This window comes from Centrocercus urophasianus, unplaced genomic scaffold (assembly GCF_019232065.1).
Source record: "Centrocercus urophasianus isolate 14NV4802_14NV808 unplaced genomic scaffold, USGS_Curo_1.0 seq_15, whole genome shotgun sequence".
NCBI lineage: Eukaryota > Metazoa > Chordata > Aves > Galliformes > Phasianidae > Centrocercus > Centrocercus urophasianus.
Window position 1 is genome coordinate 18,600,202 of NW_024884697.1, and position 24,950 is coordinate 18,625,151.

General features: G+C 45.0%; 1 protein-coding gene and 1 long non-coding RNA gene across 3 annotated transcripts in view; both read left to right on the plus strand.

The window, feature by feature from the left end:
• Positions 1-10,162, plus strand: part of TRABD (TraB domain containing) — a 32,642-nt gene extending 22,480 nt beyond the window's left edge. For both annotated transcript variants that reach the window (XM_042816068.1, XM_042816069.1), the window contains 5 exons: positions 486-596; positions 1,524-1,663; positions 3,827-3,999; positions 5,956-6,067; positions 6,973-10,162. In XM_042816068.1, the coding sequence (XP_042672002.1) occupies positions 486-596; positions 1,524-1,663; positions 3,827-3,999; positions 5,956-6,067; positions 6,973-7,150 (714 nt within the window). In that variant the 3' untranslated portion in view covers positions 7,151-10,162. The remainder of the gene's footprint in view (positions 1-485; positions 597-1,523; positions 1,664-3,826; positions 4,000-5,955; positions 6,068-6,972) is intronic.
• Positions 10,163-14,463: 4,301 nt separating this feature from the next.
• Positions 14,464-16,282, plus strand: LOC122158905. The gene is made up of 3 exons (XR_006168341.1): positions 14,464-14,556; positions 15,503-15,702; positions 16,239-16,282. It is a non-coding gene; the product is annotated as an uncharacterized LOC122158905 (long non-coding RNA).
• Positions 16,283-24,950: the final 8,668 nt, after the last annotated feature.

Here is a 24,950-nt window from a genome sequence, read left to right on the forward strand (position 1 = left end):
GGATGACAGGAAAAGGCAGGGGTGTAGCCAATTTTATTTCTGTCTCTATTTTTTTTTTTTTTTTTGTTTTTCAGTTTCTTTTTTTTTCCTCTTTTTTTTTTTTTTTTTTCTTTTTTTTTTTTGCAACCAAATCCAGAAACAAAAGTACAGTATGTATGGTAGAACAGCTCTTACATCATCAGTCAGGTAAAATAAATAGAGACAGAAATAAATTTGGCTACTCCCCTGCCTTTTCCTGTCATCCTTTTTGTTGTTGTTGTTGTTGAATAGAGACTGCACACCACTGATGAAGTCTCTTTACAAATGATAGAAGCTGAAACAGAAGAGCTGCGCTCATCAGGGAATTAGCTCCAAAAAGTATCCTCAGTATCCCTTCTTCACTAAGATATTTAGTGTTTTTTCATCATTGTGAACAGTGCATTCTTCTGAGAAATCCACACAGTATGTTAGTATTTCTTTTTAACATTCTTTTCCTTTTCCACCAGAATGGAGTCATGTCTGGACTGATGCAAATGCTGCTTCTGAAAGTGTCTGCTCACATCACAGAACAGCTGGGGATGGCCCCAGGAGGGGAATTCAGAGAGGCTTTCAAAGAGGTGCGATCATGAAATAGTTTTTCTGAGGTCAAATTTCTGGCCTTTTGCTTCCAGTGTCAGTAAATAAAGGCATTAGTTAGAAAGGGGCACTCCGTGGCCATGTTTTTGTTGAAGCCTATGAAGTGGTAAAAGCCATCTTTGGCTTCAAAAATATGAAGATTCATAGCCCTAAATTAGACAAAAGCAACTCCAAAAAGGCTTCAAGTAAGTGCTAATTTTGATGGTATTTGTTTCAGTTTATTCTGTTCTTGTTTGAATAACTGCTTTTGAATTTTGGGTGTGGATCCTGGTCGTACTGTTGGTGGTGTCAGGATTTCAACCTATGGAAACAAATCTGTCAGGATGAATTAGAGTTGGTTAGCTCTGTATGCTTTTCTGAAGTGGCTGTTTGAGATTGTTAAACAGGTATGCTTAGATAATTTTGTTCTACTGTTTTGTACTAAAATGTGTCAGCCTTAGTTACAGCATAGTCTCTCCTGACATTGCCTTCTGGTATCCTGCATCAGTTTTTGTTTCATGAGCTCCTCCTGGAATCGTGACAGACCAATAGGTTTGTGATCCTGACAAAATCCTGGTTAAAATCAAAACAACCAAAATCATTTTCCCTTGGATTTTATTCAGACCTGTGAAGATACTGAGCCACATCTGTTCATCTTAAGCAGTTCTAAGCAGGAGCTTTCTATCTCGGTAAAATAAAATTAAAGGTGGCATTATGACTCAATGTTTTGTACTCCTGTAGGAAGTTGTATACTCAAAATTTTGTTTACGTGGCCAAAATATTTCTTGCTGTCTAACTGTGACTTGCTGGTTTTTTTTGGTTAGTTTTATTTTGTTAAAATAACTTCAATCACATAATAAACATTATCTTAATAGTGCTCTACTGTGATACAGTATGTGTTGACTAGTAGTTTTTATCTTCTTTTCCAGGCTAGTAAAGTACCTTTCTGTAAATTTCATCTTGGGGACAGACCCATCCCTGTTACGTTTAAGAGGGCGATTGCTGCGCTTTCTTTCTGGCAAAAAGTCAAGCTTGCCTGGGGCCTTTGCTTCCTATCTGACCCAATCAGGTATGAATAAACATCCCATATGTTTAGCAATGAATTGTTCATCTCTTCTGTGTGGTAGGAGCCTGAAGTTCTCAAACCCAGACTGATGTGGTGAGACCTCACATTAGTGAGAGAGAGAAATATACAAACAGTCCTCCAATAGTTCACGTTTTTAAAAAGAAAGCTGGCTATCCTGCTACATTTGTTTGAATAATAGCATTTTGATTAACTCTAGGTCGTTGATCACTTAAAAGTAGATGATTTTATGCTGAAAATGAATTCTTAGTACTGCTGTGTTGATACTGTAAATGAAAGAGAGTAGAGCCTCATCATAATGGTTTCATTCAGATTTCCAAAGGACTTGGGCCTGCTGTACTAAGTCATGTGTAAATCAGAGCAGCCTGAGAACTGAATCCACATCATCTGCTGTCTGAGCAGATGTTGGGAACAAGAGAAAATGTTTGAAATCTCGACAGTGTGTCAAACTCTTAATGACCATGGCCTTTACGAGGGGATGCTGTTAGGTTACTGTCTCACAGTAGTACTTGTCAGACTATTTATTCCCTTGCTCAGTTTGGTTTCCGGTGCCCTTTAAAGAAACCACTGTGCCAAGTTTGCTTCCTCTTTGCTTCTGGACACCAGTAGGTGTGAAAACTTGCTTGACCTGGGTGGCAGCATGCCCAGCTGTCATCCTGAGTTCCATCTGCTCCCATCAGACTTGCCATGGTGGGAGGCTTGCCAGAAGCAGGTTTGCAGTGCGTGTGGACCCTGAATCTCTGTGCCTCTCGTGCTCTGTAACCAGAACTCTGCACACCTCATTGAAGTGATTGATGTCAATTCTTTCAGGCGCTTGAAGTGGGGCCAGGGCTGGAGCTAGTAGGGACAGCCAAGCCTTGTTTCTCAGTTCTAGCATTTACTAAATTGTTGTTACCTGTAAACACTTGCTACTTCATCTGTAAAATGTTGATCCTGCTTTCAATCCATTAACTGCAGTTCACGTGCAAAGTTTTGTTACTTAGGAATCAGATACCAATATGAAACTGTTGCCAGTTTCTGGGGAGAGCTGGAGGATGTGTTTCTCAGCAAATTCTCACATTCATGCTGATGTGATTTTTTGGTTTTCAACTGAAATATTAAGATAATTAACAATAAATTATCTTTATAACACAGAAATATTCTAAGTGTTGTCTTACAGTTGACTGATGTGCTACATCAATGTTTTAAAAATAACATGGGTAGGAATTGAAAAGGAAAGGTGGGTGTAATTAAGAAGCTGCTGGGGTAGGTGCTGCATAGATGAGTTCGCTTACTCATCACTATGAGATTCTACTGAAAATGGAGTAATAACTCTAAATCAGGTTTGTCAGCCTGTTTCCATGCTCTGTTGAAAGTTACCAGTGCCTTTTTTTGGTTGTCTGCTTTTTGAAGCATCCTTTTGATGTCAAACTTCAGAAAGTAAATAGATAAAAATTTTGGCATCGTTCTCCAGCAGGCAGTGATGCAAAGGCAGATGATTTTGTTGCCAGACTGTGACTGTGCCACTGCTGTGTCTGCAAACAGAAGGTTGACAGCACCCATTTAAAAAAGTAACAATAATACAAAAACTCATTAAATTTGCTCCTGCAGTTCTAATTTATTTCCAGCCCGTTTCTGTTCTTCCATTCAGGGAACTGATTAATAACTCACTGCCCTGCTGAAGACCTGTGATCGACACAAGCACTGCAGAATCCTTTCCACCCTTGCAGACTGTGCCTGGCAGTGTGCTATTTCCTTCCTTAAATAGAGCCTTCATGCGTTCAGTGATCAGATGTGCTCCTCAGGAGCTCTCTGTTGCCTTCTTTAGACTGAATATACAGTAAAAGTGGGGCACTGTGATAACTCTTTCCTTTGAAGCCCTGGTGCTTTTCTGCGGTTGTCAGCCTTTAAACTGGGAAAGGTGAATTTTTGGTTGAGCTGCCTAAAGGCAGGTGACCTCTGCTTTGCCTTTCTCTCACTGTAGAGGCATTGTTAAGAATGCAGCTTTTCAGGCTTATGCAGATTGTTCCTCTTTCTGAGAGGAGAGCTGTCTGTGCGGCTCTATGTGAATTACAGGTATAGCGTTGGATTCTTTGTATTCATCGGTTTGTCTGCACTGGGCTTTAGAAGTGTAACACAGATACTGAGAAAACGTAACCTTTCTTTCAGTAAAGATGACGTGGAAAAATGCAAACAGAAGGATTTACTGGAGCAGATGATGGCAGAGATGATTGGAGAATTTCCTGATCTTCATCGAACAATCGTCTCGGAACGGGATATTTACTTGACCTACATGCTGAAGCAAGCAGCTAAGCAGATAGAACTACCTCGGGCTTCAGAAAGTAATTGTTTTAAAGCAAATACCTTAATCAGTGTGTTCTTTGTGTGCTGGTACATATCCCAGCTCTCTGTGGGAAGACTGTGGGGTTCTGTGTGTTTATCCAAGACAGATGCCGCATATCACAGAAGATTGCAGTGCTTGAAAAGTTAAGGGGCATATGACTCCCCTACTGCAACCTCCTGTAGAAGAAATCTCACAAAGCAATAGACTGTTAATTATGATTCTTTTCTCGCTGTGCTGTTTAGACCTGCAAAATACTGATTAGTCTGACAGCTTCTTCAAAAGGCAGGCGTCTGGCATTACAGCACAGCATGGGACAGTCTAGACGTGCATCACCTGTCTCGCTATCTCACCAAATTCATTGTCACCCGTAGCTGCTTAGGCACAGATTTCCTGCTGAACTAATTACTTCTAATTTTCAGTATTCATCTCAATAAGCTTTGCTTATTATAAATTGGGCTCCTGGGAACCCTGGTGATATGCAACAAGTATGAACTCTGTGTGTTTCAGCAAGGCATAGGCATACTGAATATTTCTCCAGCCTTCACAAGTATTTTACTGCCGTGTGCAATCTGCATCCCCTTTGTGTAAAGAAATGTGTGTATATACGTGCACACATGCATACTGAAGAAAGGGTTGCCTTCTTTTCGCTGTCTTGTTTATAAGTGCTTCAGTGCAGACCTCTGACACTGTCTCCTGATTGTAAAAATAATGTACTACTTCTTGCACTTCCCTTGTCTGCTATTACTTCAACGTTGACTTGGTGAAGCTTCACCAAAAACATATTGTTAGTGCAGGTAATGTAATCAAAGGAGGCATAGAATCATTAAGGCTGGAAAAGACCTCTGAGATCATCTAGTCCAACTGTTCATGCATGCATTCAGTCATTCAATCAGAGGAGCAGACTGAAAAGTAAGTTTCATTGTTATTCTTTGCTGGATCATAAGCCACAAAGAAGAATTGTGTAGCGAGTCCTTTGTTCGTTGTTCTTCTTGCCTTTCTTTAATTCTACCTGAAGAGCAGAGTTTGTGAATCACAGGTTCATTGAATGCCTGGGAAACTGAATGGGTTTTACATGTGTTGCAGAGGATTTAAAATAAAAGATGGGACTGCAAATGACAAGAATGTGAATGCATCACCTGACTGACAGTCCTCTGCTGCAGTGTTTTACTGAATGAGACAGTGCCAGAGGTGGTTTTCCTAAGCTGCATGTCACTATTATTATTACCTCATGACACATTACCAATTTTCCCAGTGAGGGAGAGGTAATCCAAAAAGTTTTGGGATTAATGCATCAGTTTCTCCTGAATGTTGGCTGGTAGATGGGAGGTTAGGGTGAGAACTGCGCTGTGTTGTGGTGGAACCAGCTACCCAGCTGTTGCACTCTAACAGCACAGGTTTTGCTGTTTCTTGCTGAGGCCAGGTCTGTAACAGCACCTCTGTAACAGGGTCAGGTCTGATCTCAGGCCCTGTTCTCTGGCTGTCCATGGCTGCCAGCCTGTGCCTTCCCATTACTGGGATTTATGCCAGCTGTCCAAAGCTGTGAGCAAAGCTCCTCTTGGGAGAGAGCAAAGGCCAGGGCCGTACCCCATAAACAGCACAGAAGCATGACCCACACAGGGTGGGGAAGAGATGGATTTGGAGGCTCAGCAGAGCTTGCATCTGGAGGCTGGAATGTGAGCCCTAGCCAGTTCTGCTTACTGGAACAAACATTTCCTGACAATAAGAAGTTATGCTAAAATTTGAGGGGGAAAAAAAAAAAAAGAGGAAGAAAAGCAACAAATTAAAAACATGAGGCATTGGGTGAGACATGGAATATGTGTAATTTTTGATGCGTAGTAACGAGTCTCTGCTGCTTCGAAAATGCTGTCTTGTAATCTTGCACGTTACCTGTTCATTTGTAGCTTGAAACTGGTTCTTCTACAAATGTGTTCCTTTGTTTCCATCTCTTCCCTAGCTGAACCTAGGAAATACATCCCTGCTGTTGTAGTTGGTGTGGTTGGGATGGGTCACGTACCTGGAATTGAAAAGAACTGGAACTCTGACTTAAACATTCAGGAAATAATGAGGTATGTCATCCTTCCCCATGTCTTGCCATAGCAGCTTCACTTGCTCAAAGTCAGCAATGATTGGTTTGTTTGGAGGTTTCTTGGTCTTTTGTCACAGCTTGAAGAAATGCCGCTGCTGCAATTGCTGTCCTGTCAGCTCACTGACTTGCTGTGCCGACTGCGTACAGCAAAGGAACAGAAACTGCCAAAGGAAAGGAGTAAAACCAATAGATAGTGGTATATTGAGGAAAGGTGGGGTGAGAAAATGCCACTGTCTGGAGGAAAAAGTCTGTCAGTCTACACCCAAAGGCTTTTCAAGTGAAAATTCAAATGTGGTCTGTATAGAAAGTGACCACAACAGGCTTCTGGCCTAGCATACTTCAGTGTGGGCAGTGTTCAAGCCACACATTTTCACTCCAGTGTAACTGATAAAATAGGTGTATGTGCTTTACAAAAGAATAAACTGTTCAGACTGTATCCTGTAAAGCCACAGAGGCTGGGACTTAGCAAAACGTATGAGGGATTACAGTGTGACCTGTTAGTATGGGTAGGGCCTGCAGTGCTTTAGGACAACTACGTGGAAGAGTTACCAGTATCTTTCCTAAAAGCTGAGCATTGCCTTAACTTCACTTTTTAAAACAATATAAGGCAAATTATGTTTGAAAGATTACTATGCTAAGATTCTTCTCATTGAAATCTTTCTCGGTTCGTGCTGCTGCAGTGCAGTTGCAGAGCAGTTGCATCTTTGTGTTAGTGATTGCCATCTACTGCAAGGCTGGAGTTCTTCACATTTCTACACGTTAGGTCTTTATGTGTTGCAAAATGACTTTGGAAGTCCTCTGAATCAAAACGTGCGCGTTTCTCAGATGCCTGTTTGTTCCAGCTCTGCAGATGTTCACCACTGTTTTATGTCTCTTTTGCCCCAGTGTGCCTCCTCCATCAGCTTCAAGTAAGATTTTCAAATTTGTCATAAAAGCAACAGTTTTTGGACTGATGGGTTATGGCTGCTACCGAATAGGTCAAAGGACGGTTCAGTTTATTCTCTCGATGCCAGCAGCACAAAGCTATCTTCAGAAGCTGACAGAAATAAGGTCTCAGCATTGAACGTAAGTGGAGGCACAACGTGAAGAAAGTGGCTGAGAAAGGCGACGGAGGCAACAAATGTGAAAGAAGAAGGAAATGAGGATTCTACTCAGAGGCGATGGGTGCGGAGCAAAGCTGAATTGCTGTATAATAAAAGATTTGATACTGAATTTACACCAGCTATGATCTGATGAATAAGTTTGATTCCTGGTGCGTTGCATGAAACCACATGATTCCAGATTGAGGCAAATGTAATACGTGCACAAATATATATTATATATATCTATACGGTGTGTGTATATATAATATATATTAATAATGATGTAGTACAGACAGCTTAAAGAGTGTATGCTCGTGACTTTTTTTCCAGGAGAACAGAACACCAAGTAACCAAATTGGCTGCATCTGCTGTGAAATTCAGGGACACTTGCTGGAGTGATTGATTTTCTTTCCTCGGGTATAATAATACCTAGCGGTCCTTTCTGGTGCCAGACACTTTACACGTAATGCAGAAGGGCATCTTCTCAATGTGTGTTTTATACTTAAAAACATTTAGGCTTTTTAAAGACTTGAAAGCTTTCCAAAAATGTCAGAACTGTACAGGCAGCTGTATGTTCACCACTCGGATTTCTTTACAAGCCTTACTGAAGAACGGAAGCGCTGCCTTTAGATTGCATCCCTCCTTACCACCACCGGTTGAATTGTCTTCTGTGTAGAGAAGGTAGAGCCACGCCATCAGAATGCAATGTGTCAGATGTTTACAGGACACTCTGTTCCTTTAGATTAGGTTATTTAAAGTGTATTGTTTAGCCAAATCCTGCTGGATTCAGTATTGTAAATTTGAGACTAGAACTACTGTACAGGTTTTGTTTCTCGGACCTTTCGTTATCGGGTCAAGAAGTCTGGAATTGATCGTACCTGCTCCTCATTTTTGATACATGAAAATATTTTATTTATCAATGTAATTTCTCAGTGGATGAATATTTTAATCTATTTAATAGAAAAGCAGTGTTCAACTTAGTTTTTCAAACTAGCGATAGCATTTTATTTGGGTTACCTGCTATTTATACATAGAATAATGGGTACATCAGACTGCTGTGATTTTTAAGATTTTCCAGAACAGCCATCTGTCACCCATCTCTTTTATCATTTGGGCTGATACATAATAGGAGGTTTTGGTACCATTTATACGGGATTTTCGATGATTGTGAAGTGCCCTCTGCAATCAGCTGCTCCCAGTTCCGCAGTGCAGACAGCTTTGATTGGCATATCAGAGTTTTAACCCGATGTATTTCAACGGAGTCCCATTTGCTCCTCAGGCTCATATACAGTTGCTCACTGATTAAAGTGGGGTTTTTGTTTTTACTGATTTCTTTTATGACTGAAAGATGAGAACCAGTGTGCGAGGCAAGAGGAGGAAAACAACACGTTGTACTTTGTGTTTCCTTGCTGCTTTCAGTTGGTTCAATAAAATCAACAGGCTGGGTGAATGTCAAACAGCAGGGTGAATGTCCAGAGCCTTGTGCTGGAGGTCGTCCCACAAAGCCTGTTGGTGGCTGGAGGCCTGTATGTGTACCTGCCAGGCCCTGCTCTGTGCTGGCAGTGGCTTTGCTGGGATCCGGTCTGTCCATGCAGCCCGATGCTCTGCTGCCTCGCACTCTGCAAATGCTGTGTGTCCCCCTGCAGCAAATCCCTGAAGTACGTGTTCATCTTCAAACCTATGAAATCAAACCCAGTCCTGCACTTAAGACAATGCATGGTGTGTTTCTGGATCTGGGCCTTAGAGCTGTGCAAGGAATAAACCTGAGCAAATGAGAATGGCAGCAATTCATACTTTGTGAACACAAAAATGTGATGGTGATACAGAGTGGGATGGAGTCAGGTCCTTCTTGTTTTCCATCAGTCAGTGCTTGAGGAGCCCCCAGCCGTCTCTTGTGAGACTGAAAACCACATTGATGATCTTTTTAGAGAAGACTGGAGTGACTGCCTCCATTCTGCTTCCTGACTTTTTTTGTTAAGGTTTAATGCATTGTTTACAGCTCGGCAGTCCTATTTGAATAATTCTATTCCATGTTACATACATTATTAAGAGATGAAAGCAGAAGCTTGACCTCCTTCTTCTCCTGGCTCTCCTGACATACCAAAATATTGTTGTTGTCTTTTCTTGTTTTTGTTTTTTTTGTTTGTTTTGAATTTGGTTTTGTTGGCTTACTTTTTTTTTTTTTGAGGTCTTTTTAGCTGTTAGAGTTCAAAATATATCGATGTCTTGCTTTAAGATACCTACTGATCTTTAAGGTATCTGCAGATATTGTGAAAGCTCTGTAGATCTTTCATATCTGTGCTCAGGTAATTTTACACAAAGGAAAACAAATCTAAGGTAAATTTTAGACATGAGCCTTAAACTCGGGTGGGACTAATGCTAGACAGTTGTCATGGAGCATTGTCGCAGACTTGACATCTATGCTGTTTAGAAGTGTAAGCTGTCCGCTTGTTGATCAGCCATTATCAGCAGTTACTATCTTGAGTCTTTGTTTCACTTTTTCTTCTTTCTTTTTAAGCATATCATCAGCAGATATGAAGGAGGCTGTCTGGGGACAGAACCTGCAGTTTCTCCTCGCTGTTGCAAACTGGCACACGTATGCACTGTTTGCTCAGTGGCACTTGAAAGCCCGATGGATTTGCAGTCCTGTCTGTCAGTCCTGCGAATCCAAACCCGACTGCTCAGTGTTGTGTATCTGATGTGTTGTACTGTCTGTGTAACAATCAGTGTTTTAGGTCCATTCTTTTCTGTTCTAGTCAGTCCTCTCAGTGTTAGAGCATCCTGTAAAACTTAACTCTGTTGAACTGTCCCAGCCCTGCCTCAGCCTTACGAAGCCATACTGTATTTTTTTGGTGACATGTACATCTGTTTCATGCGTTTGTACATGTAATGTAATTTGAAGTATTTTTAACAATGTGTGCCTTTACTCTAAAGTGATTTAAATCAAACAGCAGTATGTTCTATGATATAAAAAAATAAAATATTTTAGCCACCGTTTCTGTTGAAGGCATTTATTTTCCACATTAATTAGTATTTCTGAGAACAAACGCTGGTTACGTAGATCTGGTACACAGCATTTTGATAACCCAGCATATTTTTCTGAGCAAGAGCTGCAGTTGGAGCAAACACTTCCACTGAGGGGCATCTGGCTTTGATAATGAAGTAAGAAAACCACTTTTTCTGCTCCTGCACTTTTCCATTGGAGAAAAGGCTGCATTTCCCTGTCTTACTAAACACATGGAGACTAACTTCCCAATGGGAGAAGCATCTAAAGTGATAGTTCACAATTAGGTATGGAGGATGGTTGAGTTTTTTTGGTTGTCTCGTTTCTTTCCGTCTAACTTCTGTGGTGCCTGGTTGTGCCAGGAGCTGACAGCCTTAGTCCCAGCCCAGCAAGATGCTTGAGCACCTGACATCGGCCACAAGCAGTCCCTTCTGTTTGCAGGGCTGTTCTCTGCGTGAGAATCAAAGACAAAATGAAAAGGTGTTGAGTCAGTAGCAAAACATTCAATCTTCTGCAATTGAGCCAGGTAAGACCACTTCTTTAAAAGGAGGAAGGAGAACTGTTACTAAAAGATCCTGGTTTTGTGCTGTAAGCTACAAGTAGGTAGCCAAGTGGATAACTACCACTTGTCAGTCAGCACGCCGTGCCTCTTGGTTAAGTGTGCAAAGCAAAGCTGTCCACGTGCACTTCTGTACTCCTTGATTCAGCAGAAGCCTCCAATGCTTTGAGCTGTGGTTTGGCTTAAATTGTGAAATGCTGCTGAGAGTGGCAGCTGCTGTGTCAGGGACTGCCCTGCTCCGTCAGCCAGCTGGCCAAGGTTGTGTTTATAATGCATCCTTTTCCGTACTCAAACAACTTAGAAAACTGATTTAGTGGTGAGCTAACAGTGCCTAAATGCCCCCCTGGAAGCTGCTCCTGTTTGTGTGCTTTGAGAAACATTGAAGAAGCTCTGGCTGGGAAACATCTCCAGTTATCCCTGGGTGCCAGGCAGAAGTGGGAGCTACACGTGGAAGGAACACTTGCCTATGAAACTCAAAGGTCTTGAGTACACATTTTCCTGTTTCTGAGATGTTAATAAACTTTCATTTTTAGATTTGAGTGTTCTGAGAGTGACTTTATTGTGAGATGAGAGCTTCACTTTTTAGTATTTGTAGGAGCAGGGTCACTTTTCCAGCTGTGAGTGACGGACCGAACTCAGTGCGATGCCAAATGCTCTGCAGTGTGTTGAAATGTGTGCTGAAAAGGTCAGCCACATACCACGGTGAGCTTAGAACAGCTGACGTCTGTCTGGTGCCTGCTCAGGTGGAAAAAGGCAACCACGTTTTTATTTCTATTCTCCCAGCAGCAGCAGCAGGCATCCACCAGCAGCTCTTCTGTGTCAGGCTGTAGGATTGGGGACGGGGGAGGGTGAAGCAGCTGTTGTGCACAGCACTCCTTGCAGATGCAGATGGGTTCGTCTAATCATCTGCTTGGCTGCTGCTTGTCTTCTGTGTGCTGCAGTCTTACCCAGGGGGAGCTCTGGGGAGGGGGTGGCAGGAAAGAGGGGGCTGCCCTTATCCCTAGGGGTATTCACGTACCACAGGAGGGAAAGGGATGGGTGGGGGAGGAGAGTGGTAAGACCTTCCCCTCAGGTTCTGCTCTGGCTTCTCAGGTAGCTCTGAGCCAGGGACTGCTGTGCAGGCACCCAAGGGGAGGCTCGAGGTTTTGTCTATCCTTTGCAGTACCGCCCCTGGGCAGCTCTAATGAGACTGTTCTGAGGGGAAAAGTGCATGCTTCCACTTTCATGTGTGGCATCCAAGATATGTGGTGCTTACTCACGAGGATCGGTGCTTGACATGGAGGAATTAAAAAAAAAACACCACAGGTTTATTTGTAGCATTATTTCAGTTTACTTAGGATGCATCCCCTCCAAAGCAGTATTCTGGTAATATGTCCCTGCTTTTGGCTACAAAGGTGATTTGATTTTGCAAACTGGACAAAGGAATGTAGGGTGCCATTTTCATGAGGGTGTGCTGGTCATTGACACACTGTGTCTCTGCAGCCAGCGAGGGTCCCACCTGTCAGCTCCAGCAGGGGTCAGAACCTCGGTCATTTGCCACGAAACAACTGCTGAGGGTTGCTATGCACCGCCACTCAGTGTGCTCTGATTTAACTGGAAAGAAAGTACAAGTGAAAGTTCAGTGCCATCTACCGACTGCACGCGGGGTGCCTTTGAATATCAGTGAGTATGGACCTGAGGATATTCTTCAGAGTAGGTTTAGTGCATGAACCTTGGAGAGGGCTGGGCTTTGTCCATCACCAACAGGTTGCCCAGCAATAGCTACAGCAGCACAGAGGGGCACCCTGAACAGAGACTTGCGTGCAAAAAGTGTGATTATTTTGCCTCTAGGGTACTTCATGAAAAATATAGGATCACACTGCTAGAGAATTTCCTTCTTATGCTTCACTTTTTTTTTCTTTCTTTTTAATAAGACCCATTACCCTCGGGTAAGACCCAACCTCCAGGAAAGTCCCAGCTCTTCTCTTGCTCTCCTTGAAGCTGCTATTCTCCATAAAGCTGCTACCACTATTGCTGAGGGACTGCTGTTCTCCGAAGGGAGCTGGAGACTCTTTCTCACCAAAAATCACACGTGCTGTGCCCAGCCTGCCAGGCTTCCAGTGCCTCTCTGACCTGAGACAGAATGGGACCCACGGGAATCACAGAATCGTAGGGCTTGGAAGGGACCTCCAGAGATCATCGAGTCCAGCCCCCCTGCCAAAGCAGGTTCCCTACACCAGGTCACACAAGTAGTGTGTCCAGGCAGGTCTTGAGTATCTCCAGAGAAGGAGACTCCACAACCCCCGTGGGCAGCCTGTTCCAGTGCTCCGTCTGCAGCCTGGATGGTTTCTCTGTTTGGGGAATTTCAGCCTCACTGCTCTACACTGAGGGATTTCCGCACACAGGTGCACTCATCACAGCACTGCTGGATATGTGTATCCAGGCCTCACTGCCCTACACGTGCTCCCTGGGACACCCAGATACACTGGAGGAAGGCTTGTGGCACCCAGCACTTCTGCAGCATGGGCCACACTCACAGCTTGCGACTGTGTCAAGCTTTGGCTCTCCCTTGTTGGAGCAATTACTCAAAATGTACTTGAGGCAAACTGTTTATTGGCTGATGAACACAACTGTTTATTGGCTGATGAACACACTACAAGGAAAGTGGGAAAACAGAAAAGTAATCAATAATCTTAAGTAACACACCAGTGACTCGGCGACATAATTACACAGAGCACTACGCACAGGAAGTTACAAGCAGATCTTGGATCCATGCAATCACACACACCTCCAGCAGCAACTGCTGGGAATAGGTTTTCACAGAACTCTGATTTAGCAGCAATTTATGAACTGATAATACCTTTAAGATAAATCACAAGATTATTTGATTATTAGTAGCACTTAATCAGCATTTAATTATTAGCCAACTTGACACAAAGATTCAATAGCACATGCTACAATCAAATACAGATGTCTAGTTGAAGATTTGAGAATGGTGAGGTTGACTTGAAGGGTATCCAGTTCTGAAGTCAGTTATGCACACAAGGACCTTTCTCCTGGTGAATTACCTGCTCCTCATTCATCAGCTCTCAGCAGATGAGGCCATCTGTCTCAAAAGGGCTCCTCTTCTTTGATGTCAGTCAGCAGCAAGTCATAAGAAGTGTACTCAGAGCAGTGTCCCAGCTCAGGGGAAGGTCGAGGACCACAGCCTGCTGCTGTACAGTTCTCACACCTCTCAGATCAGACAATGATCACGAGCCCAACTCTGCACTTGAACAAAGGTGAAAGCACAGTGGTGGCCTTTGCTGAGATCGCAGTGGTCTGGGGGTGCACCACTACACCAAGCTGCAGTTGTGTTCATGCTGAGGGGCAGGCATATTCCCCCACCCCAACCCAATGGGAGCCTTGTCAGTGGCTCCAGACGTCCTCCTGTGCTTGTGCATAGGTCAGCACTACTACCAGCTGTAGGTGTTGGCACTCCTGCTGCTGGCAGACCTGTCCTCTGCTCATCTCTGGTGGGTCCCAGATCTCATCCTTCATTCTTCAGCATCCAGGTCCTTTTTGCCACTCTCACATTGCTGCTCCCACACTCAAACAACCTGCACCCAACCTCCTCCCTGTATGGGAACTGCTGAGTCACAGCCTGAACCTCTGAAGGATCACCTGAGGCGAGCCGTGAGTCAGCCAGAGGAGCACTGGTGAAGGCAATTCAGCTGTGCTGCCGGAAGGGGTGGAGCCCGGCTGCACCCCTCCTAGACCTATTGAAGAGCTGGCTACCAGTGGGGAAGGATCTCATCTGGAGATCCCTCCTTCTGGTGCTTTCTGTAGGTGAGCCTAGCATACAGGTAAGCTCTCCATTTATTCTCTTGTTATCTTAGTCTACTTTGTCTAACTCTCTTGTTCTTTTTTGTGATTATAATATCTTAATGTCCATTGATTATACACTCCCCATCTGTCCCAGCTTTGCTACAGGCATACTTGCGTTTTTTCTGAGACCACCATTGATGAAACATCAGCTTTACAAAGTGCTACAGGCAGGGACACTGCTGTAGGCAGCCTGGCTCCCCACCTCACCTTGTTTTCCCCTTGGGTTAACCTCATCTGATTATTAGACAGCTCAGACCAAGCACAAATTGCAGCTCTCACAGCGCAGAAAGTGCGCTGTATCCTGGGCCACGTCAAAAGAAGTGTGGCTAGCAGGGCGAGGGAGGTGACCCTGCCCCTTTGTGCTGGTGAGGCCTCACCCAGAGTACTGCATCCAGATGTGGAGTCTTCAGTACAGGAGAGACATGGACCTGTTGGAGTGTGTCCAGAGGAGAGCCACAGAAATGATCCAAGGGATGGAACACCTCTCCGATGAGGACAGGTTGAGAGCTGGGGCTGTTCAGCTTGGAGAAGGCTCTTGGGAGACCTGAGAGCAGCCTTTCAGTAACTAGAGGGAGGTAGAATAAAGAAGCAAATGGACTCTTCAGCAGGGTCTGTTGCAATAGGACAAGGGGAAATGGTTTCAAACTACAGGAGGGAAGATCTAGATTGGATATAAGCTTTTTACCATCAGTGGTGTGGCACTGGAACAGGCTGCTCAGAGAGGTGGTTCAATCCTTGCCCCTAGAGACATTGAAGGTCAAGCTGGGCAGGTCTCTGAGCAACCTTATCTATCTGTAGGTGTTCCAGTTCATTGCAGGAGAGTTGGACTAGATGGCCTTTAAGGTTCAACTCAAATGATTCTATTATTTCTTCTTGGTAGCTTTCATACCAGAGAGCCTCAGTAGAGATGCCTCTTTCCCACAGCTCTGCTGCAGGCTGCCTTGAAGCCTTCGCTGCACAGGGCCGTGTGCTCCAGCGGGACTTCTTGCTCACAGCCACCCCCTGGTCTGACTGACCTTCTCCAAGGACACACAGACCACTCTGGAGGCTCATCAGCTCATTCCCTTCCGGCTGGGAACCACCACGACTGTCAGCACAGCAGCATGTGTGAGATGTTCAGCTAGGTATGTAAGCACATTCTTTCCTTTTGAAACAAGCAAAGCATTCACAGAAGGATAAAGACCACTGTCATAATTAATAGCACTAAGTCATCCTCCCACTTTCCTGCTACAGGTGAGGGAGCACATACAGCAGCTGCACTCCTACTTATTACAGCGGGGATCTGTCTGTCCTAAAAGCCCCCTTCAGACACTGAAAGGTTGTAATGAGGTGTCCCCAGAGCCTCCTCTTCTCCAGACAGAGCAACCTTGCATACAGTTTGCCTTGTACATCATTCAAAAGTTCCTGTCACTTTCATACATTGAACCACAGAATGGTTGAGGTTGGAAGGGTCCTCTAGAGGTCATCCCACTCAACAGCCCTGGTAAAGCAGGGCCAGTTGTCCAGGACCATGTCCAGACAGCTTCTGAATGTTTCCAAGTATGGAGGCTCCATAACAACAAGGAGCACAACTCGCATACATATGGGTTACACTCTGGATGTATTCTACAACAGCTCATGTCTCTCATGTCAGTTCCCTATTTCTTTCGCTGTGTTACAGGATGTATGGGAACTACTGAGTCATGGCCTGAACCTCTGATTGATCACCTGAGGGAGCCATGAGTCAGCCAGAGGAGCACAGCTGAAGGCAATTCCGCTGTGCTGCCAGAAGGGGTGGAGCCAGGCTGCACCCCTCCTAGACCTATTGAAGAGCTGGCTACCAGTGGGGAAGGATCTCTTCTGGACATCGCCTCTATTGGTGTTTTGTGATGAGCCCAGCCAAAGGGTAAGCCTCCCATTTTGTTCTCTTTTGTTATCATTGTCCACTTTGCCTAACTCTCTTGATTATACTGTAACATCTTGATATCCATTGATTATACGCTTGGCGAGCCAGGCAGGAGAAAATAACATCGAATGGCGATTCCACCTGCCATATAATCCAACGAGGGCAGGCCTCATCGAACGTTATAACGGTATTCTTAAGGCTGCCCTGAAGACAGACTCCCAGTCCTTGCAGGGGTGGACGAAAAGACTGTATGAAACCCTGCGGGACCTGAATGAAAGACCTTGAGACGGCAGACCCAGTGCCCTGAGAATGTTGCAGACATGGGCCACCCTGCTTAGGATCCAAATTACGGGCACTGATCATCACGTAAGACCCCAGATTGGTAACGAAAATAATCTTCTGCTCCCTGCCTCTGAGAATTTAGAGCCGGGTACCCATAAAATAAAATGGCCTTGGAAGGTGCAGGTAGGACCCAAGTGGTGTAGCCTACTTGCACCTTGGGGGAGACTATTGGAGGTGGGAGGCTCAGTAGTCCCTCCAGTAATAGGTACATCGCCTACTGATATTGTGGTCAACACTCTGATCTTTGTTGCTAAAGGGACCCCCATCCTGTCCCTATGGCAGATCAGGACACCTCCCTTGGTGCCTGATATCGTTATGCAGCCGCAGATATCCGGCCAAAAGGTGTGGTACAGGCAGCCAGGACGTGCCCCAGTACAAGGGGAAGTGTTGACCCAGGATAGAAATACGGCTTGTATCTTGCCCTGGAGAGCAGACCTTCCCCTCCTGGTACCTGTAAAACATCTGTATTACTCCCTGTGAGCCTTCAGGACCACCGGAAGGAACAAAATGCCATCAAGTGTTCCAGTGTTGCTGACAGATCACATACAACACCCGGTGGTGGTCTGCATGGGACTGATGGAACATAGAACGGACCTGCACCTCAGGACCTCATGCCTCCAGTCACATCATCGAGCACTGGCCCATAGAAGAATATAGACATCCACTGATCATCACTCGTCTTGAATTGTACCAACACACGTTGTGATAAAATTGTATAAGCATCGTGATATACTGTATCTCTGTATTAGGGAAAGCTTACCCTTTAGTTAACCTGATCATTGGTTCATGCCGTGAAGGGGTGGAGTGTATGGGATCTACTGAGTCACGGCCTGAACCTCTGATTGATCACCTGAGGTGAGCCATGAGCCAGCCAGAGGAGCACAGCTGAAGGCAATTCTGCTTCTTCTGTGAATGAAGAAGACCTATTTAAGAGCTGGCTACCAGAGGGGAAGGATCTCTTCTGGAGATCGCCTCTATTGGTGTTTTGTGGTGAGCCCAGCCAAAGGGTAAGCCTCCCATTTTGTTCTCTTTTGTTATCATTGTCCACTTTGCCTAACTCTCTTGATTATACTGTAACATCTTGATATCCATTGATTATATGCAGGATCAATTAAAATTTATTTTCAGCCATTTCTTCTTATCATCCCAAATCAATGTTTGTGGCTGTTTACAGCATGATTTTAGTTTTGGATATGCTCAGTTTCCAAAACCAAATCTGCACCATCTGAACAATTAAGAGCACATCAGACAATATAACTGCACCCATTAGTATTGCAAAGGCACTACTTGCATCCCACCCAATGTCTCTGACTGACCCACTGCAGGGGAGCTGTTAGGTCAGAGCTTAAAATGGTGACTGAGCACCTGGTGAAGGGCTGTGGCTGCCCTAGGGAGCACAGGCAGATTGTTTGCACCTGTGCTCCCCAGGTGACCAGAAAGGTTGTGTTGGAAATCTAAATGCCCCTGACTGAAGAATGATCCTGGGATGGAACAAAGCATTCTGACTGCTTTAAGGGAGCTGGTATTTGTGGCTGTAGGTTTTGTAGAGGAAGCTGACCTTGGTAGTTCATTTTTTTTATTATTATTTTTATTTTTATTTTTTTTTGCAAACAGGTGTTCCACTTGAGCTCTGTATCATGCACTGGCTATGCAGGTACAGCAATGCAAAAAGCCCTGCAGACCCTGGGGAAAAATCAAAGCAGGAGAGAGGCTGTGGTGTGGAGGAAGGAAAAGTACGCTTTGAAGCAGAGGATGCTCTGCTGGCACTGCCTATCAAATCCACTGCCACTGTGTTCCTGCTCTCTCCTCTGGCAGCTTGCTGTCTCTCAAGTGTCGGTAAGTAAGAATGCACTTGCTTAGGGAGCTTCTGCTTCCCTTATGGGGATTATCTAAAATGGATGTGTGTGTGTGTGTATGTTGAATAAAATCCATAACTCTCTGTGCTGCTCTGAGTGTACATTTTGCTTGCCTCTGCTCCTGAGACGTCCTGCCTCTCAGATCCAAACGTACCCTGAAACATAACTGGTGATGAGGATGGGATCCGACTGCCGAGATGTCGGTGGGTTGGGGGTAGGCACTGAGAGGTTTGGTTTTTGTTGTTGTTTTGGGTTTTGTTTTGTTGTTCTTGTTTTTTTTTTTTTTTTTTTTTTTTTTTTTTCTTCTCACCTTTTTTCTCTCCCTTCTTTAAGATAGGGATTAGGTGATGGGAAGGTCTGCCCCAGGATTGCACTGCTATAGGGTTGGGTACCTTTAAAGAGTCTCTTATTGACGTGGCAAATCTGCAGCTTGTGTTAAGTTTTTGTATGTTTGTTAATTGTTACTTTTGTGGCTGCAGCAGTGTGTGTGTGTGTTACAATGCATGAAAGCAATTCACACATTCCAGACATGGAGCAGCTGGTTGAGGAAACTGCGGAGGGGACTTGTTGAAAACAGTAGTAAGTGATGAATTGGAGAAGTGATTGAAAGTGTGGAACCCTGGGATCTGTGAAAAATAACAACTGAAGCTCCCATCTTGCTGGGGGATATTGGTTATGGCTCTCCCTGAAGGAATTTGGCGTGCAACTGTGCCTTGAGGGAGCTGCAGATTCTGTCACCGAGCAATTTGAGGAGGGCCTGACTGCCCACTGCCATTAATATCTTGAATGAACTACAGGCCTAAACCACATTTGGTGAAAGACAAATTCACAGTGTATGTTCCAGAAAACAACACTGTGAAGACTCAAGTTGTTATTTACAGAAGTCATCCCTCCTGACTAGACAACAACAGAAAGGTGAAAAATGCAGTGATACCTGGGTCAGGGATCAAAGACACCTGGATGGTCGAGATAAACCAAACCAACCATTCAAAACAATGAATCTCCAGCTGAAGCTGGGAGTGAAACTGGTAAGATGGACAGCTGTAAGGGTGGGTGGGAAAGCTTTAAAAAAAAAAAAAAAAAAAAAAAATTGTGAAGATATATAAGTGATGTGAACACTTGTAATAAAGGACTTGGATCGTTCACATCTGAGTCCATGCATCAGATGTTGCAAATGCTGCCCAATGTGGGGCAGATCTTTGGCTGGAACTCAAGAACAAAAGGAAAGTTTATGGTCTCTGGAAGAGTGGGCAAGCTACTTATGATGATTACAAGTATGTAGTGAAGCTGTGCAGGGAGAGACATTGTGGTGCTGGAGCAGGCCCAAAGGGCAACAGGGTTTGTGAAGGGCTTGGAGAATATGTCCCACGAGGAGAGACTGAAGGGACTGGAGCTGTTTAGTCGGGGGAAGAGGTGGCTGAGGGGAGACCTTATTGCTCTCTTCCAATATCTGAAAGGTGCTCACAGCGAGAGTCGGGTTGCTCCCTTATCACTGGTGACGGGATGAGGGGAAATGGCCTTAAGTTGCTCCAGGGTAAGTTTAGGTTGGATATCAGGAAACACTTCTTTACAGAAAGGGTTGTTAAGCACTGGAATGGGCTCCCCAGGGGGTGGTTGAGACACCATTACTGGGTGTGTGCTTTGGATGTGATGCTCAGGGACATGATTTAGCAGAGGGTGGTTAGAGTTAGGGTAATATGGTTAGGTTGTGGTTGGACTTGATGATCTTTAAGGTCTTCTCCAACCTGAGCAATCCTATGATTTTATGAAATCAACCAGAAGCTGAGCAAGCCTGGGCCAGCAGCACCGCCCAACTGAACTTCGGAGAGATTGTTTGGCATGTGCCTGCAACGTTCTGCAGGACTGAAGGAGAGCAGTTGGGAACTATACGGAGTTCAATAATGAAGGAGCAACAAGTAAATCTTGAAGTATTATGGTTAGTTTTAACATTTCAGAATCAGCTTTGTAGGAATCAAATGTTGTTTCTGCATTAGAATTGGATAATATTTTATTTCATGGTCTCTGCTGCCATAGTTCTTTGTGAGAGTCTTTTCTGCATTAGAAACAGTGTGACCAGCAGGAGCAGGGAGGTGATCATCCCCCTCTACTCAGCACTGGTGAGGCTGCACCTCAAGTACTGTGTTCAGTTTTGGACTCCTCACTACAGGAAAGACATTGAGGTCCTGGAGTATGTCCAGAGAAGGGCAACGAAACTGGTGAGGGGTCTGGAGCACAAGTCTTATGAGGAGCGGCTGAGGGAGCTGGGATTGTTCAGTCTGGAGAAGAGGAGGCTCAGGGGAGACCTCATTGCTCTCTATAACTTCCTGAAGGGAGGTTGTGATGAAGAGGGATTTGGCCTCTTCTCCCAAGCAACGAGCAGGACAAGGGGCAATAGCCACAAGTTGTATCAGAGGAGGTTTAGGTTGGACATAAGGAAGAACTTTTTCTCTCAAGAGAGTGGTCAGGCACTGGAATGGCTGCCCAGGGAGGTGGTGGAGTTGCCGTCCCTGGCAGTGTTCAAGACGCGTCTGGATGACGTGCTGCGTGCTATGATTTAGTGCTTGTGGTGGCAATGGTGATGAGGAGACGGTTGGACTGGATGATCTTATAGGTCGTTTCCAACCTTGTAATTCTATGATTCTATGCTTCTACTTTACTTGGGGGGGGGTCTCCTGATGGTTTGCATCACTTATCCTCTGGATAAACCTTCCCTAGAAATGCATGCTCAGTAAATAAGAATATAATGTGTACATGTATACATGCATATTTTATCATACTCACTGTGAGAATATATTGCATGAGATTGATCAAACCAGAGAACAAGTCATGGCATGGCCAAGGAAGTGCTGGAAGAGACATCAGAAGGCCTGGCATCATCCCCGTCCACCCCCCCATGCTATTTGCTTAACGAGGACTTTGAAGAAAATCACTGTATCAATATGACAAGAAGAACACTGAGACATCTTGAAAACAACAGGATGGCTACTGACTGACACCAGATAACACACCGATTAACAAATGTAAACTTTGATAAGATTTGAACCTGGAGTACCCAGCTTATGGCGAAACGGGAGAGGGATGGGAAAGGGGGAAACAAAGCACAGAAAGCTGTCACTGAGTCCTTAGGGGTGCTCCTGCTTGCGGGACGCCCGCCATTGCAATCGCGAATAAAATCTGCTCTTATCAGAGATACCGTCCTGACAAAAATTATTTGGGTATTTCTAACAGTGTGTATCTACTTAAGCATTAGCAACTTTTCCTAATCGGATAAGTGTCATGGTTTTGTGATTTTTTTTTTTTTTTTTTTTTAAATTTTTTATTTATTTATTTATTTATTTATTTTGTTATCGGTATTCCACATCATAACATCATGTGGGGCACTGAGAGTTTAACTGATAATGCTCAAGTTCCGGGTACCTGTTCAGAAGAGAAGAACTACATTCCCCAGGGGGCTCTGCGGTCACAGAGGAGATACAGCTCCTGGCAAGGTCATCTGATGCGCGCTTCTTCATTGGCTCTTCTTCATCAGCTCTCCTTCTGTCTCCCTGCTACTCAACTGGACTGCGTGTCTCACCTCAGCATTGTGGTGAGGCCTGTCCACCTTTTGGACATTCTCTCTCTCATTAGATTTTGATTTATTAGCTTCAATTCTGATTATATTGTATTATGGTGTGTTATCGTGCATTCCGATACCATATTTAGTAAATTAGATTGTTTCACCTCAGATTGGTGCCGCTGTTTTTAATTATTTTGGGGTCCCCTGTTTCCCTTTTCCGGAGGCGTGGATCTGCAGATCCCTCCTCCCTGCTGGTCACAGATCCCCGCCTGTAAACTGCTGACATTCTCGGTGGAGAATGTGGGCAAAGGCTGCTTTTTAGCTGTTGAGAACGAATCTCTCTGCTCCTAGAGAGCTTTGTTGGGTGAGTGTATCTGTTTCACAGGTGCTCTCTGAAAAGGTGAGCTTGAAAGTCCAGGAGGACCGCCAATATTCTGGGGTATCTGTAAACTTTGAGCCTTGCTATCTTGCATCTGTAAAGGAAAAAAAAAAAGCTTTCTCTTCTAAAACTGCCTTTCTAGGGACTGCATGCCACTGTTTCTTCTTTTTTGATGCTCAGAACATACAGTTCACCACTTTGCTCTGTGCAGCTGTAGGTATATACAGTGGATTGAAAGCACTGGCAGAAATATGTACCTGGTATGTTCATACATCGTGGCATACAATTCCAGAGATAGCTGCTAATTTTACAGGACTGGGGATTTTTAAGCAGGTTCCCAGTCTCTCCTTTGAATCCTTTATGCAGTTTTTGAATGCTCACCTGATCGCAGTGTTAATCTCCCTGAATTTACTATTCATCATTTCGCTCAGTATTTGTATTTATTGTATTTTGAGGAAGCCCTCCCCAAAACCGGAGAATACTGAATGGCAGGGAGTGTGGAGAGGTCTGGGAGAGACTCTAGACAGATGGACATCTTCAGTGTCATGGAATTTCACTCCAGAACACCTAAAAGACCCCAAGAGCTTAAACAGCTATTTGAGGCAGGAATGTTGTGGCTCGGGCAGATCTGAGGAGGCACAAATGATTTGGGGCCTGGCTAATGCTTATCAGGCCTTATTCAATACTATCCTGGAGAGAGAGAGAGCTTGTGAATTGAGAGAGAGTCTGAGAGCTGAAAGGGAGAGGTGGCCAATGCTTTATCTCTACGCTGACTCATGGCTGGTGGCAAATGCCTTATGGGGGTGGTTGCAGCAGTGGGAACAAAATAACTGGCAAAGAAGGGGTAAACCTATTTGGGCTGCTGTGGAAAGATATTTTTGCTACGGCGACTAGCTTCAAGCAGGTAAAACTGCAGTGGGCAAGGGATCTGGAGTAAAGGAAAGCGACCAAAAAAGCTCTTTTTCAGACTTTTGGAGCCAGCAACAGCACCAGGGGCGGAGCTGACACTGCCTGCTCTTAATCTCTGTAGACTGACCTTGACCCATTTGCTGTGTGGATAAAAAGAGACCAGGGATACACAACACAACGCAGAATGTGTGGAAAGCTGCTCTGACCACCTAGGGTGGAGGCAGTCAGCATGTGAGGGCTGCCTGCACTGCCCATTCAGTAAGGCAGCAGTGGCAGTGGAGGCTGTGTCTTGTGTCAGCATGGGTGAGTGCTCTTGTCTTTTTCTCAGGTGACTGGCTCTCCTGCTGACAGGCCCTGACGCCACCACTTCAAACATGGTCCTCACCAGGAAATGTGCTTCCCACACAAAGACTGTGGCAACCCAGACAGAGGGTCTGCTGAATAATGTGGTGGTTCAGGTCTCTGGCTGCTGGGAGTGCCTCAGGCTGCTGCTGCTGCTGGGGGAGGATGGGAAGATGCCACTTGTGTGCGGTGTGAGCAGCTGGATGAGCTGCTCAACCTGGTGGTGGAGCTTAGGGAGGAGGTAGATAGACTGTAGATCATCAGAGAGTGCGAGCGGGAGATCGACTGGTGGAGTGACTCTCTACAAGAAAGGCGCAGAGATTGCACTACCCAGACTGAGGGAGTAATGGACCCTCTCTCTCATCATAGTCAAACAGGGAGAGACAGCTTGAGAGGAGAGGAGAAATGGCAGCAGGTCTCAGCCCGGCATTGCAGGCAGCCCCCATCCCGACCTACCTCGGTTCCCCTGGTCCCTCTCTGTAACAGGTATGAAGACCTGAAACCAGAGGGAGTGGTGAGTGATGATGATGTGGGAGCGCTGCTGCCAAGCTGGCCTAAGGTGAGGCGGTCAGCTCCACGTTTGAAGACTGCCTCCTCCAAGAAAGAAAGGAGAGTGGTAGTTGTAGGTGACTCTCTTCTGAGAGGAACAGAGGGTCCAATATGTCAGCCTGACCCTACCTGTAGGGAGGTGTGCTGCCTTCCTGCGGCCCGGGTCAGGGATATTTCTAGAAAACTCCCCAGCCTTGTCTGCCCCTCTGATTATTACCCTCTATTGATAGTTCAGGCCGGCAGTGATGAGATCCCTGTTAGAAGCCTGAGGATTATAAAAACCGATTTTAGGAGACTGGGGAAGTTAGTTGAAGGAGCGGGCATACGAGTAGTGTTTGCCAGTATTCCTCTGGTGGCAGGGAAAAACACTGAGATGACCAGGAAAAGCCATCTTATAAATGCATGGCTGAGAGGCTGGTGTGAGTGCAAAAACTTTGGATTCTTTGATTGCGGGACGGTCTACTGGGCACCTGGCCTGAGGTCTGCTGATGGGAATTGCTTGTCTCCAAAAGGGAGACGGATACTTGCCCAGGAGCTGGCAGGACTTGTAGAGA